Source organism: Crocodylus siamensis, chromosome 4 (genome assembly GCF_052110815.1).
Source record: "Crocodylus siamensis isolate JL-2025a chromosome 4, ASM5211081v1, whole genome shotgun sequence".
Classification (NCBI taxonomy): domain Eukaryota; kingdom Metazoa; phylum Chordata; order Crocodylia; family Crocodylidae; genus Crocodylus; species Crocodylus siamensis.
In genome coordinates, this window is record NC_143398.1 from 186,356,472 (window position 1) to 186,372,120 (window position 15,649).

At 42.7% G+C, this 15,649-nt stretch overlaps 1 protein-coding gene across 2 annotated transcripts in view; it reads left to right on the top strand.

Annotated features, from left to right (window-relative positions):
- The window catches only part of HECW2 (HECT, C2 and WW domain containing E3 ubiquitin protein ligase 2), a 329,502-nt gene that overhangs the window by 100,697 nt on the left and 213,156 nt on the right, over nt 1-15,649 (top strand). For both annotated transcript variants that reach the window (XM_090045208.1, XM_090045209.1), the window contains one exon: nt 9,610-9,945. In XM_090045208.1, coding sequence (XP_089901334.1) covers nt 9,654-9,945 — 292 coding nt within the window. In that variant the 5' untranslated portion in view covers nt 9,610-9,653. The remainder of the gene's footprint in view (nt 1-9,609; nt 9,946-15,649) is intronic.

Here is a 15,649-nt window from a genome sequence, read left to right on the forward strand (position 1 = left end):
AAGACAATACACATGTAATTTAGAGCAGGGGTTTTCAACCTTTTTAAACAAGTGTACCTCTTTCGTCTCAAAGTTTTAGCTCATGTACCCCTTTATATTTTTTTTTCTTGTTTTTAAGGGAGGAGAGCAGATTGAGGCCCCCATGGTGAAGGAGGGAGTGGGGCAGGGGCAGGCACTGCTTGGGCAGGGCAGGGCAGGGCAGGGCAGGGCATGGGTTGGAGCCGTGAGCAGCATGTATGGGGGGTGTGGGAAGTGTGGGGGTGACTCCCACTGCTACGTGCACCTCAGGAGGGCTTGCATGCAGGGGGTGGGCGGGCTGCCACTCTGGGCCCCTGCGGGGAGGAGTGGGGCTGGAGCAAAGGCAGGTGCTGTCCAGCCAGGGCAGAGCATGTGACAGAGCTGCAAGCGGCTTGTCTGGGGGGCATGGGGATAGGCAGCTATCACCGCTGCATGCACCCTGAGAAGGCATGGGGGGTGCGCCCCCAGATCTGAGTGCAGGGCACGGGTGGCCTGGGGCTGTGCTGGGCTGGGTCAGGCTGTGCTCAGGGCGGGTGGTAGCAGTGCTGGGAGGGGGCTACAGGAGGGGCTGCAGCCACCGCAGAATTTGCCGTAGTTCCCCCTAACTCCCCTTTACCCCCACCCCCAGCACAGTGCAGCCCAACACCCATGCCAGGAACAGCCCAGCACTGCCCTGGCCTCAGCCCACAGTGGCCTGCATCCTGCCATGCCCTGCATGCAGATCTGGGGGCATGCACCCCCCCATGGTTTCCCGGGGCGCGTGCAGCAGCAGGAGCCGCCACCCCCTGCACCTCCCAGATGAGCCACTTGCGGCTTTGCCCTGTAGTCCGTCCCGGCTGGGCAGCCCCTGCACCCTGCCCCACTCCCTCCCTCACCACAGGGGCCTATAGGAGTGCAGCCCAGCCCAGCCCCCTACTGGGAAGAGCCTAGTGCAGCCCTGGCCACAGCCTGCCCCACCCCACATGCAGATCTGGGGGCACATGCTCCCCATGCCCTCCCATGGTGCACATAGGGCACCTTCCCCTCCCCCCCCCCAAATTACTGTCTTAATTTGATTTTGCCAATTCAGATACGTAGATTTGGTGCTGATTCGGAGATTTAGCCATATGCTATAATGGGGAATCACTAAAATACAAAAACTTTTGTAATTTTTTTTGCAGCTTTGGATGAAAACAGCAGGGGTGGTAGCCCCTTTTGAGGGCATGAAGCCTGCCATGTATCAAGGAGATAAATGCACTTTCTGTGAAAGTGCACCTCAAACTGTTGAAAGCAAAACTCATATCACTTGTGTGTGTTAAGGCAAAGCAGGATGAAAAGAGCAGGGGTAGTAGTCCCTCATGCAGGCATGAGGCCTGCCAGGTTTCAGACAGAGTGGTGCAGGGGTTTCTGTGAAAGTGCACCTCAAGGTTCTAAAAGCAAATACAAAAAGAAAATAGGTGTGGAGTGAGGAGGGTCATGCTCTCTCCATCTGCACGTGGAGTTTGGGAAAACCCAGCAGCGAGAGGATCACCTTCAGGATCACCAGCTGCTCTACCAAACCAGGATCCAAGCAGGTGCAGTGGGGTGTCATAACGTCACCAGCAGTGCTGAACACCCTTTTGCTTGGAACACTGGTCAGTGGACAGGACAGGTGTTCCTGGGCAACTGTGGCCAGATCCTGCCATATCTGGCTGTGGGTTTCCCAATAGGCCAAGGGGTTGCTGTGCAGTGCCTCCATACCCTTGGCAAGATAGGTAGTCGCTGAGGCCTCTGCGCTACCTGCCTGGTGCTGGGGTCTGGTACCTCTGGACCCCAACATCGAAGCAATACCCTTGGCCTACATTGGCAGTGGCTGTGGTGGAGGAGATTGGCTTGTGGTTGGAGTGCTGGCATGGGAAGGTGGACCCCCTGTTTCACATCCCCCTGCCTCTGCTGTTCTGCATCCCTGACTGTTCACCATTACCGCTGTCCAGTAATTGAGGGTTTTGCTGCTGCAGATGTTCCTTTCACCCTTGGGTCGCACATGCCTGCCACCACATGGACCGTAGTGGATTGCAGTGGATCCAGCCATTTTTTGATGCCCTCCTTCAGCTGCTTCACCAGTGCCTGCACCTCTGGTGAAAGCAGCTTGCCCCAGCCAGGAACATTGATCCCCTGGAACTTCTCCATTTCATTCTCAAGTTCCCTCACTATGGGGATCACCTGGCTTAATGAGGGCATCACCAGCACTGAGACTCTCGGTGGCCTCAAGGAATGGCTTGAGGACCACTAAAATCTGGGAGATGGCATCCCTCTCTGTTTTGTTAAGGAGGCTGCTCATCCCAATCTCCCCGACCAAGGCCGTCTAATGGGTGGCCTTCTGTTGCTCGACCAGCCTTTCCAGCATCAGGCATGTGGAGTTCCACCAAGTCTCCACATCCTGCATGATTTTGTGCTGTGGGATGCTCAGCTCTGCCTGTCTGTCCCACGGCATCTTGTCCTGCTTGATGCTCTGGTGGAAGTAGTCCGCCACCTTCCTGAATTTTGAAATGAGCTAGCTAGTAATGACGGCACCATTGCTGGGGGCCTTGTCCCCCTCCAAGGCATCCCTTACTATGAGGTGCAACTTGTGTGCCACTCAGCGGATGCCAACAAAGTTGGTATCATGCTCTGCCTTGACCATATTGTTCCCTTTGTCAGTGACCATGAACCCATGGGTGAGCTCACCCTGCCCAACGAACCACTCCTACACCATGTGGCTCATGGCCACCATGATCTCCCATGCTGTGTGGGACTCATCCATCACCTTTGCTTGAAGGAGAGCCCACTGATGCCTTGACTGATCACACCAGTGCTCTGTGAAGGAGAGGTAGGCATGATCTCCATCCTGGCTGCTACAGATGTCTGAGGTGAAGTGCAAAGCTACCTGCAGACCTGCTTTCTGCAGCTCCTCCCTCAAGTACTCCCTGCATGCCTCATACAGGGAGGGCACCACAGTCCTGCTAAAGGTGGTGCATGCGGGCACTTGGTATGATGGGGCCACGAGTGCCATGAGCCACCTGAACCCTGGCCACTCAACTAAGGAGAAGGGCTGGCCATCCAGAGCAAGCATCTCCCCAATGCTCTGGGTGACTTAGCTTGCCTTGGGAATGCCCCCATTGTCTCTGCCTTTCCCATGCTGGTCTAGGGTAGCCTGCCTCTGCTTCTTGGATTGTTCCTTATCCCCTCCTCACCAGGCAGAGGCATAACAACAAGAGGAGCTGAACCACCTGCTCCCACAACCTCCTCTGAAGTGCCTTCCAGAGAAAGAGACCTGTTTCTAGGGGAACTTTGACGGGTGTGGAGCACAAACTCAGATTTCCATTCCTTCCCCAGAATTTCCTTTGCTATGGCCCTCAACTCCTCTGTTTTCAGATCTGGCTTCTCCTCTGGCACTAGAAGGCTTACATTGGGAACTGAAATTGGGGTGGAGAATGTCATGCAGCTGCTGGTTAGTGGTGTTAGTGGTGGTGGTGCAGGTGCAGGCACTGCTACCACTACCTTGCTCCCACTAGCAGCAGAAGACTCATTGCTGCCAGGAAAGAGGATGTGCCTGTGTTTGGGGTGGGGGGAATTTGCAGCTCTCCCTCTATCCCCTCTTCCTCCCCTGCCAGAAGAGCTGGCACCTGCCTTTCCAGTACACTTCATAATGTTTGGTGTGCTACAAAATGTGTGTGTGTAATATATATTGTGCTTTCCTGCACAGTGATGACACACTGAGATTTCTTTTTATGGGGGGAAAGAATCAAGACAGAATAACAAGAACAAGTAAGAGGATTTGGGAGGAAGAATAAGTTGAAAGGAATGGATAGGGATAAAAACAGGGATTGTAGGCAAGAGTAAGTAGGAAAGGATGGGATACAACTTAAAAGAAGAGAGACTAGCTAGCAAGCTAGAGCCTTTCAGATGCTACTGCTCCAAGAGAGAGACAGCTCACAAAAGGCATAGATCACTTCAGACACAGCTTGATTAGTTGTTTCTACGTCCCCCCCCCCCCAGAGCACTGTGATTGGAAGGGAACTCAGAGAAAGATCAATTACTGGCCAGCTAGGGATGTCAATATCAGAGCAGTGTTCCCCTCCCCCAGCCTTTTCCATATATGGAAGATCACCCTATACCCCTCCCTCTTCTTGTTTCATGCAAGCCTTCCAAATATCTCTGAATCAATTTGAAGGCTTCCAATTTGATTTGGACCTTTTAATGGGTCTCCCAATTCAATTTGGATTCAGAGATTCAGCTGCCAAATTGGGCCAAATCTTAATGAAGTTGCCCACCAAAGCTTTGCATACCCCCTATGACCCTTTGAAGTACCCCTAGGGGTACGCACACACCCAATTGACAACCGCTGCTTTAGACACTTACTTAGTGATACCTATTGGTATGTACTACTAACAATAAAATGCTTTGAATGATTCCTAAAGCAAGGATTAGTTGTACTGATTAAAGATCATTTGGATTTTTGCAAGAATAGAAGTTTCAGTTTTATCTTTATGAGTCAAAATTGTTAAGTAGCTTCATTTTACAGGTTTTGAAAAAGAAAATCATTATCATAAAAGTTTTATGAAAAATTTTAATGCAACTTTGAATTTTTGTTTTTCTCCTTTCTCTTTTTAAATACGATTGCTGCATTTAGTAAAAGAAAATACTACATTTACTCAAATTGAAGACAGCCCTGATTATAAGACAGACCTCCAATAATTCGATTCTATACATGGAAAATTTATAAATTTGATATAATTTTTCAGGTATAAAATCGAATTATTGGAGGTTTGTTTTAAATATGTCAAACTCCCACTGGTACAGCTGGGAAAATTAAATCTGGGGGGTCTGGTAATCCCTTTGCCCTCTGCTCTCTACTCCCTGCCCCCACCAGACCTTTCTCTTAGCAGATCTTTCTCCCCTCCTTACTGTCAGATCCTGCTCTCCCTGAGCACATAGAAGTGAAGGGAAGCTGTGAAAACACTGATTTTGAAATAAACATACCTGTAACAATCTGTATATACTATTCATAGACTTAGCTCAGCCAGAAATGATGTGTTTTACCTTTTTTTAAAATTGCAGGAAGTTTTAGCCCAGGCACTCTGTAAACTCATTTTAAGTAGCACTTTAATACCTACTTAGAGTACAGACTATGCATGATATTAGTCCAAAGCCATAATTATAATTTAGCATATGGTTCATGATTTAGCATATGGTTCATTGGACTGGGCCGCAGCAAGGTTAACAGCTTTTCAAGCCATGGTGACCCCATAGCTTAGCACTGGCCCAGTATGTGTATGTACCCCAGATACCCCTATAAAAGAGCCATGTGCTAATTAGCTTCAACTCATGACTGCAACCATGTGTTCTCTTCCTGGGTCCTGGAATCCTGGGATCCAAAAAATTAAATGTAGATGACTTAGAGGGCAACCTGGAGGGCAGGGTCACACTAATCATATACGACAGGCTGAGAGAGAGGGTGGCAGAGGGATTCTGGGTGAACTGTTTGGGGCCCTGTTTGGTGATATTGCTAGATTATTCAGGCTGGTGAAGAAATGGGAATCATTGGAACTGAGAAGGAAAGGCACAGATCAGCTGTAGCAGTGGAAAGGAAGTAAAATGTATTCTATATAGTGGCTCACCATGACCTGGGAAAGTTGGCACTGTGGGGGACTGCACTCAAGGGGCACTACCATATGTCTTATTCAGATGCATTGTACTGGAAGATTGCCCTATGTAGGCCATATATTTTATAGTGTTGGCTGCATTTAATCAACTTCATAGCTGGTTTCTATTACTGACAGCATGCTGCTTTTAGCAGTAGCTTAATGATAGATGATGTATTTAATGAGGTTTCCTTATATGTGAATAGAAGGTGACGGGCCTTTTTCCTTATGCTGAGTGGGAGAAAGAAACCTAGTCTTATATTTGAGTAAATATGGCAGTTTATCCTTTTTTCCCCTTTTTCATTTTCCATTTTTTCTCCTTCTTCTGTAACTTTTCAAAATATTGCAAACCATAGGACAGTTTCAGAGCAGCAAGAAGAATCTTCAATTCTGCTACTCTGGAACTTTGCCTAGGTTGGGAAAGTTTTAAAAAGTTACAGTGTAGTAAAGGGACAATAGAAAAATGAAAAGCTGGGGGTGGAAAATGGCCTTAGACATCCATTATCTTGCATTCAGTGGGGAAGGGTTAGAGAAGCTGCAAAGAAAATGCAAAAATCTGAAAATGTCAGCATTTAACAAACATAAATATTGAAAGTTTTGGTTTTCAGCAACTACTAAACATATTTAAAAACAAATGGACAAAAGTCTTTTGGTGATAGCTTTTTAGTTTTTAAAAGCTGCCCCTTTGTGGAAGATAGGCATTTTGCACGCCTTTTTACCAGCTTTCATCACAATAGCTTTTTAGTTGTGGTATATACATTTAGTTTACTTCAATCATCTGAATTTTATTTTGACTATCATAGTTTTCAGATCCTGTCCTAAAATCCTGTCTAGCATTGTTGAACTGCTCTTCACCGTGGTTTCATTTCTGTTAAGTGAAGAAATTCCTTTGTGTGTAATATTTGAAATTTACTGTGAAATATTGTTTTGAGATGCTACATGGAATTGTAAAATATTGTTAGAAGTAGTGTCATAATTTTTTATTCTTTTAAATATAATCTGAAGACATATGTGGAAAAGACAAAGAACAGTTAGAAGTTCAGGTTGCTTAATAATTAGATCCCTTGACCTCTGGAATTGGTGGCTTCTGCTTAATAAAGCAGCCATCAGAACTTTGATTGTTAAGGCTAGCATACAGTAGGTCTGATTACAATTCTAGTACTTTGGGAGGTTTCACACTAATCAAAATTAATTTCCAGTGATCTGTGCCTCTGTTTAAATCAGACTAGTTGGAAATAGGGACTGTAGTTATTTTACCTATATATCACTGTCAAAGGCTGGAGGTATGAAACCAAGAAGAAAGCTCAGGAGTAATAGATGGGTATTTACATGTATTTAAAATAATGAGATCCATAATGGTTTGCCTGCAGTAGACAAACTTCATATAGGATTTAATTATGATGTAATTGACCTTGTCTTCAGTTAGCTTGTAATATAGGTAGGTATCTTTAAGTAATGTCTGCAGATGGGCATGCAAAACCCACATCACCTCTTCAGAACAGGCTGTGTAGTTATCTTTTTTATTATTGCTGTTTCTTAAAGACCATATTCTACAAGATCTAGGCAACTGTAGTGTCTAAGTACATCACATCTTTGATTACTTACATGCTGGTTGCTAATGGTTTGAACAATAACCATTTTGGTTAACCATGTGTTCAGTTTTCTTCTAAAAATAGGTATTTGTACTACTGGAATAAATTAGTTGTTTTTGTTGCAGAAATTGTCTTTCCACAATGGAAGCATTATTTATTTCCAGCATAAAAATAGTCCTAGTATGTTCTAAACTAGGGATGTCAAAGGTATGGCCAATGGAGTTGTTCCATCCAGCACAAGGGGTAGGAGCCCTGTGGTTTGGATGTGGGTCAAGTTTGATAGCTCTGGCCCTAAACCCTGTTGTTGTTGATGTTGCTGTTGTTGTATTAAATGGAAGAAGTAGATACTATAGTGCTAGGATTTTTTCTTCAAGTTTCAAATCAAAGAGAAACATAATTTGAAACTTTGATTTGAAGGTCTTCTGAAAAACAAGGTTGTTTTGTTTATGTATTTATTTGGTTGAGTGCCTTCAGTTTATTTGCTGTTCAGAGTATGAGAATAAATTGTGTCTGTGGAGAGATATGAAGGCAGAGAAGGAGAAGGTCTATGGAGAGAGGTCAAAACTTGAGAGGCAGCAGGGAACTAGGCACCTGTGTCTTTGGTTAGAAGTTACACTGACCTAGTAACTGTACCTGTATCAGGAAAAAGGGCATGCTTTTAATAATCCTGGGCTTTGATGGAAAAACTACAATAGTAGCAAATTCTACAGCTACAAAACACTTCTTCAAAGGCTGGACTTTGGGCATTGATTTATGTCTTAGTCTTAGCTTAACTAAGGGGATAGTAGAAGTCCATCCCAGGAAATAGACCTTCATGGAATCTTCTGATCATATTTTAAAATGGGCATATACCTGTAGGGATGATCACAAAAAAATGTGTGCCTTAGATTATGCTGCACAGGTTAGTTCTGGAATTTGCTTTAGTGTATTCCTACATTGGTACTGAACTGACATCACATATGTCAGTGCTCTGGATTAGATGCCTCTCTTGTTTCATCTGAATCAGATGAGGACCACTGAATTCACAAAGTTAGATTTGTGTTAAAGAAGAAGGTTTATTAGGCAGACATGGTGACTTGAACTACCAGAACTTAAGCTTTCCCTACAGTATCTCATTCAGTGAATTGGCACATTTATGCATGACCTGGAGAAATTCTGTAACCTATTCTTTTGTGTTTTATATTCTTTTTATAATGTCATCATATTACTCTTCTATGGCAATGCATCCATGCTAGAGCTATATACCCAGGGTGTCAAGGTCTCCTCACCCTCCCAGCCAGATCCAGACTGTAGGACTCCTTGCAGGCCAGATCTAGATTTAGTGATAACAGTGGGGGAAGTTGCAGTGGTGGTGATTGTGGTGGTAGCAGCTACAGGGTTTAATGCATCTGTCACACACCCTGTGCCAACAATCTACCATAGCAATGGAGTTTGGCACCTGAGGCAAAGCCCACAGCAGCAGCCTGCCCTCACCCCGTGCACAGATCTGGGGGGCACCCCCCCCCCCGTGCTTGCCCAGGAATGCATGCAGCACCAGGAGCAACCCCAAACTCCGCACTCCCCCAAACTAGTTGCTCACAGCTCTCTCCTGTGTCCTGCTCCAGCTGGGCAGCACCTGTTGGTGCCCCTTTGCTTCAATGCCTAGGACAGTTGCCTCGCTTGCCCCCCACTTGCTACAGCACTACCAACAGTACATGTCTTGAGCAACTCTGTGCCCTGGATTTTGGCAGCAGGCCATGTCTCCACTTCCCCCAACCCTGTGGTCCACACAATATGGCTCTGTGTGCTGGACCTGACCTGTGGGCTATAAGTTTGATACCGTTGCTGTATGCAAATCCTACTTCTTGTTTTAAATGCAGAACAGATTTACTTTTGACTCTGTAACAAGATATGTAACTATTAAGAGAAACACCTTCTGAGTGAAGCTATATGATAGTAATGTAAATACTTATGTGAGCATTTTATCCCCAGGTATTCTGAACCTCTCTTATTTTACTCGCTTACTCAGCTGTTGTGGGGTAGTGCTAACTGTCTATAGTTGGCTTGAGGTATATTGCTCTCTGCTTCTCTTTGGGGTGTACATAGTTTCCCTTTGTGTCTTTCTTGGTTCATGCATTTTGTGATAGTTAAACTTGTTAACGTCAGTGAGTGTGACAAGTGGTAAATGCCTTATTTCATTTCCAACGTACTGAATTTTCCTCGAAGGTTGCTTCAAGAGTAAGTTAACAAAACATGCCATTTATTTGAGGCATTTTCAGGTCAATCATAGTTTAAGAAATCTTTGAACCAAATTCTTGTGCTTGGAGTTTGATCTAATAAAGCTCTTAAGTTTTATGTTTGTCTGTCTTATTTTGCAGATCTCTAAGTGAGACATTTTCTACAGAGAGGAGAGAGAGGCAAAATGGCCAGTTCGGCTCGGGACCACCTACTTTTTGTGCGACGTCGCAGCCCCCAACTGCGGTACACTTTGAGCCCAGAGAACCTGCAGAGTCTGGCATCTCAGGGCACCATGGCTGAGAATATGAATTTACAGCGTGCCAACAGTGACACTGATCTAGTGACCTCTGATAGCCGCTCCAGTCTGACAGCTAGTATGTATGAGTATACCCTTGGGCAGTCTCAGAATCTCATTATCTTCTGGGATATTAAAGAAGAAGTGGACCCAACAGATTGGATAGGACTTTATCATATAGGTAACCAATTCTTCATTTTTCTGTGTTTTTACTGTTTTTTTTTTTCACCTCTTCTCTTTTCATTATTTCTGCTAGTGAAATCAGTAACGTGATTTCAAGATAAAATATGAGAAGTCTGTACAAAATTGTTTTGAACGTCTCTTTCCATCTTAGTGCAGTGAAGTGTGAAATGTGTTGGTAATTAATACAGATCTGGTTTAATTTGACCTGCTAGAAATTGAAAAGCAGTTGTCTTAGATAACAAAGGTCAAATGAGCACAAAGTTTTTTCCTGTCTCCACTCTTACTAACTGTTGGTTTCTGGCTGTATTTTAGATTAGAAAAGAAGTGTTATTTTTACTCAGTACTCAATTGCATAGCAGATAGGCTATCATCCTGCTATGGCAACAGCCATAACTTACGTATGCAGAAGGGACATTTCTTTCAAAACAGTTCATATATATTGCCCAATAGTAGAATGATCCTTTCTGAAACTATAGCAAATGAGTGCTACAAAGTTTTTATTAATACACTCTGTATTCTTATACATTCTAACACTAGGAATTCTCTGTCTTTTTCACTTTAGTGTACAGACTTATTTTCTTTCAGGATTTGCCATTATTGTTTTACAGGGAAAGCTTTTATTATAATATGCTGGTATTTAGAAGCCTTTCTGGCCGAGTAGGTTTTAACAATTGAGGAAATGTATTTACCATAGTGTGATTTCTTGGTCAGGGCTGTTGCACACTAAAATGCTGTAATTCTGTTGAATCATTGTACACATCCCTCTGTATCCCTCTAAATAACCCATCTCTCATCATTCTTTTTTAATGGGATTTAGCTGGAGGGAGGCCTAGTATAGGGAAGGCTTTGGATGCTATGTCCCATATAACTGATGCTGAAGACTTGATAAAAGCAAATCTAATGGAAATTGTGGTGAAAACAGGTCTGAGGAATTGTGTTTAGCTGTCAGCATTAAATCTCTTCTGGAGAAGCCTTGTGCTGCAGTGGCTACCATTAGAAGAGTTTTCTGGTTCAAAGTTTAACTTCTATTAGTGTTTCAACCAGGTAGCTAATAAGGAGCCCAGAGGTTCTCCAAACAAAATAACCAAACCATCATTACAGTAATTTTTATTTAAAAAACAACAAAATTAAGACTTCTAAAAGCTAATTTATAATTAAAATACTAATTCAAATCAAATAACAGTTCATCTAAATAAAGGCCAAAAATTCTCAAGTACAGTAAAATAAAATAAAATAAATAAATAACAAATAAAGGAAGTTAATCAGTTTTACCACCAGCTTCTGTGAAGCAATATTTTGCCCTAAATGTTGCCATTCTCCTGTCCAGCTTTTCAGCTGTTTCCCAAAACAGTCTCAGGAACCTGTCACATTTTATACCTAAGATGTGATTAATTAGCTAATCACATCTTAATTTGTGACCCAGCCATGTATTCAATCAGTTAATAGCGTGATAAAATGAGTGATAAGCCATAAAATTATTCCACAAAAAATGGGCAATAACTTTGTAGCTGATCCTGTCATACCATTTATTGAATGTATGGCCAGGTTCATCCCTGTGCTTGGGAGCACCATCAGCAGATGAGGCTCACAGCCTTGAGGACACACTGTCTGCTTTTGAAGCTGGGAGCCCTATCAGCTGCACGTGTGGTGTGCCCCTCTGGCAGGGAACTCAGATCAGCTGCAGGCTCCTAGCCTCAGAGGTGCTCCCTCTGGCTGGGAGCTTGGGTCAGCTGCCAGGACTCCCAGATGTGGGGATTCATGGTGAGTCCTCAGGGCTCAAAGTGTACAGCTGATCTGAGTTGCTCCCGCCATAAGCCCCCTGCAGGTGGGAGCCCCTGCACTAGCTACAAGGTGTGATGTCGTCTGATGTGTGATCTTACAGTTATGTATGGCATGGCAAGAAGCGTGATTCTGTGGCTTGTCCATCAGATCCATCACACCTTTACCTGCAGATCTGGTAGGGACTTGTGAGCCATTTCAGTCAAGCTCTAGAATAAAGACCATTTCAGCTATCTGTCTGCTGAAATTTCAAAACCACAAAACAAAGGCACAAATTCACTTACCCACACAATGAGAGGGTAAGCAGACTCAGGCTGCCTTCTCTAGGTTGAAAACTGCAGCACATTACTGTACAGTACTGAGGCTGCAAAATATGCATCTTTTTTTCTCTGCTTATTAGATGATACAAGAACTATGAATTCTAGCTACTTATTCATTTTAACTTTCGTTCTATATGGCACTTTAAATCTTTTAAACACAGGATGGCTTTTTCACTTGGAGTCAAGGTGAGTTTTGCCATTGATTTTAAAATAAGAGTAGGAGCTGAACAGAATATTGCCTTAAAACACCTGGTTTAAATATATATTATGGAGTTTCAGTTCTTACTCTACAAACAGATAATGTAAACTGTTATATCTTGTTAACCTCTATGCTTAATTCTAACATCCCGAAAACAAATCTTTTTAACTTGAAATTTATCATATCTGGGTTCTATCCAGGATAGCATGTATATGTAAGACAGAAGCCAGGAATAGGTATTCATTTCCATTGGTGGAAATTTCCCAGAAATTTCCTCTAGTAGAAACCTTTCTGGGAAAGGGAATGTACAGGTGTTCAGTCTGCAGCTGCCCCCATCTCCTCTTCCGTCCACACCTTCATTAGACCAGAACCCCTGTCAAAAGAAGCAGAGTGAGGGAGCAGCACCACATATCACACATTGAGCTGTTCCCCACACTTCAAGGGAGCAGTGTGCTTTGGTTTTTTTTGAGCCCTGGATATCCAGGGGGCAAAGAAACCTGTGCAAAATAAAAAATAAAAAAGCAGAACAGCGCACGTGGGGGCATTGCACACTGCTCAGAATTGGAGTTTGATTGCCCAGAGCCACGCTTCAGATGTTGGTCAGGCTCTGAGCGGTAAAGGGTATGTGGCACAGGTGTTTCTTGGGGACAACTAGCAGTGGAACAAGGTACGTGGCTGCTAGTTGTTCCTGGGAAAAACAAACGTCTAGGCTTAAGTGGATGTGACCTATCAGAGTATTTGTGGGTATTTTGACTACTTTACGTCACATCTACAACTTTAGGTATACATAGTTTTCCAGTATGGTAAACATACTGTATTTACTCAAATGTAAGACGAGGCCCCCCTCCAGCCCCCTGCAATCAACATGTGGGGGGGAAGCCCTTCATATATTCAACATATAAGGAATTAAAAAAAAGTCTGCATCTTTTTTAATCTGAATATCTTCTAGGAGCTAACAATTCTGTACTTAGAACAAATGTTCTGGACTAAAATATTGAGATACTAGTACATGAAACAAAGGGTTAAAACTCACATACAGTAAAAGAATAGTGACTGATATAGTTTATATTTTGGAGATCTGTTCACTATGGTTTTTTGACTGTACTTATAAACACTGATTTTTTATTTTTTTCCATTTCCTGGTATGGTACCACCAATGCCCAGGGATAGATTTATATAGCTAGGAACCTATCACAAAGCTAGGTTAGTGCAGCCCATCTGAATTAGATATATAATAGTGCCCATTACACTCAGTCTCTTTCACCACTGACTCTTTTTCAAGTCGAGATGAGCCACTATAGAGAATACATTTCAATTTCCTCTTCACTCCCACAGCTGAGCTGTCTTTCTTCCCCAGTTCCAGTAATTTGCGTTTCTTCACCAGCCTTAATAATCTGGGAAATATCACCAAACAGGACCCCAAACAGTTCACCCAGAATCCCTGTCACCCCCTCATCAGCCTGTTGCATATGATTAGCGTGGCCCTGCATCCTGAGGTAGAGCCAAAGCAGGTTACCCTGCATGTTGTCTGCATATACATTTTTGAAGAAGTCCCAAGACCCATGAGAAGATCATCTGGTTCCAGTCATGAGTGGGAAGCTAATTAGCACATGGCTTCTTTGTGGGGGGATCTTGAATACACACACGTACTGAGCAGTGCTAATCTGTGGAGTCACCATGGTTTGAAACAGTGTTACTCTGCTGGGGCCCAACCCAGTGAACTGTATGGTAAATTATGAACCTTTTGACTTTGGACCAATATCATGCATAGTTTGTACTATATAGAAGTAGGTACAAAAGTGCTACTTAACTGTGTGTTTATAGCGTACCTGTACTAAAACTTGGAGCAGTTTCGAAAAAGGTTAAGTGCATCAATTCTGGATTAAATAAGTTTTTTGGTACACATAGTAATTTGCTTATATTTAAGTTGCTGTTGGCGTGTTTATTTCAAGGTCAGTGGCTGCAGGGGGAAGAAGTTTGGAGGGGGCAAGGGGGCTACCTCACACCTCCAGATTTGTTTTCCCTTCTGTAGCAGTGGGACGGGGAGAGTTTCAAGGCAAACCTCTAATAAATTAGATTTCATATCTAGAAAATTATACTAAATTTATAAATTTTCCATATATTGAATCTAATTATTGGGGGGATTATCTTATATTTGAGTAAATATAGCACTTACCTGCAATTAGTTTTCACTCTTCAGTGTTTTAAAATTTCCTTGGTGGGGAAGGGAGGAATAAGAAAATTTACAAAATATCATTTAATATAATCACGTGTCAAATTAAAACAGTATAATTTAAACATTTGTGGTATTGAAAGCCTGTATATTTACATTTAAAGCTAGAGTTAGATAAACATTTGAAGGGAGGAAATTTAGCGCTAGGGCAAACAAAGTACTTTATGATTTTTTTTTAATATAATTCTGACCTACTTGCTTCAGGATGCAGTAAGAGGGTCAGATCAGGACATGATAAATGTATGATACATTAGCATAATCTTGGTAACTGCTATCCCCTACACCCTTAACTATGCCTTCAACTATGTCTTCAGCTCCCTTTTACTACTTTGGATGTTGAGGGAAGTTAGCACATCAGAATATTGTGGTATGTGTTTCTGTGTGCATGACCACACATGTATTAATCTATACATTTATAGCACTATGTTTTACTGGCTTCTTCTTTGGCATTAGCCATTTTGTTTTTTCTAGGTAAAAGACACTTTTCTTATAGCCATTCTCCTCTGGCACTTCCTTCTATCAGTGACATAGATTACGTGCAGTTCACTAGCATGTAAGAAAGTTCTAGCTCCAAGCCAGCCAAATGATGCACCGTCCCTCCACTCTCCCTGATTGTACTACATGGTCTTTCAGGAGATGGGAGTATGTGAAGGGAAATGATTATTTTTTACTTTAAAAATAAAAATGGCAACAACTACAAAATGCAACCCAAAAGACAGCCCTAATTATTTTTTTCTTTTAAATTGACCAGTTTTAATAATAGTAATAAAAGAAAATTGATCATTCCTTAAAATATTGTTTCACTACAGAAATAACGTGAGAAATTATGGACATTAGTATCTTTTTAGCTCAGATTTTAGTAGGGAGAGCTGTTACTATCCAGATAAACCTCTAGCATGTATTAATTTTATAGAACTCCTTCCTAGTTCTACAGATTGAGTAATAATTCAATACAAAGAAAAAAATAGTGACTGATTGTCTTCCTAATCATTCTTTTATTATTTCAATTAATCCCCTTAGGTTTTTATGTACTGGAGATCAATTATGTCAATGCTTGTTAGCCTGATTTTACTGCCTGGTTAAACATATAGGGTATATTATGAATTCCTACCTACCTGATTTTATTTCTGTCTTTTTGAGAGACTGAATGTAGATCATCATGAAAATTCAC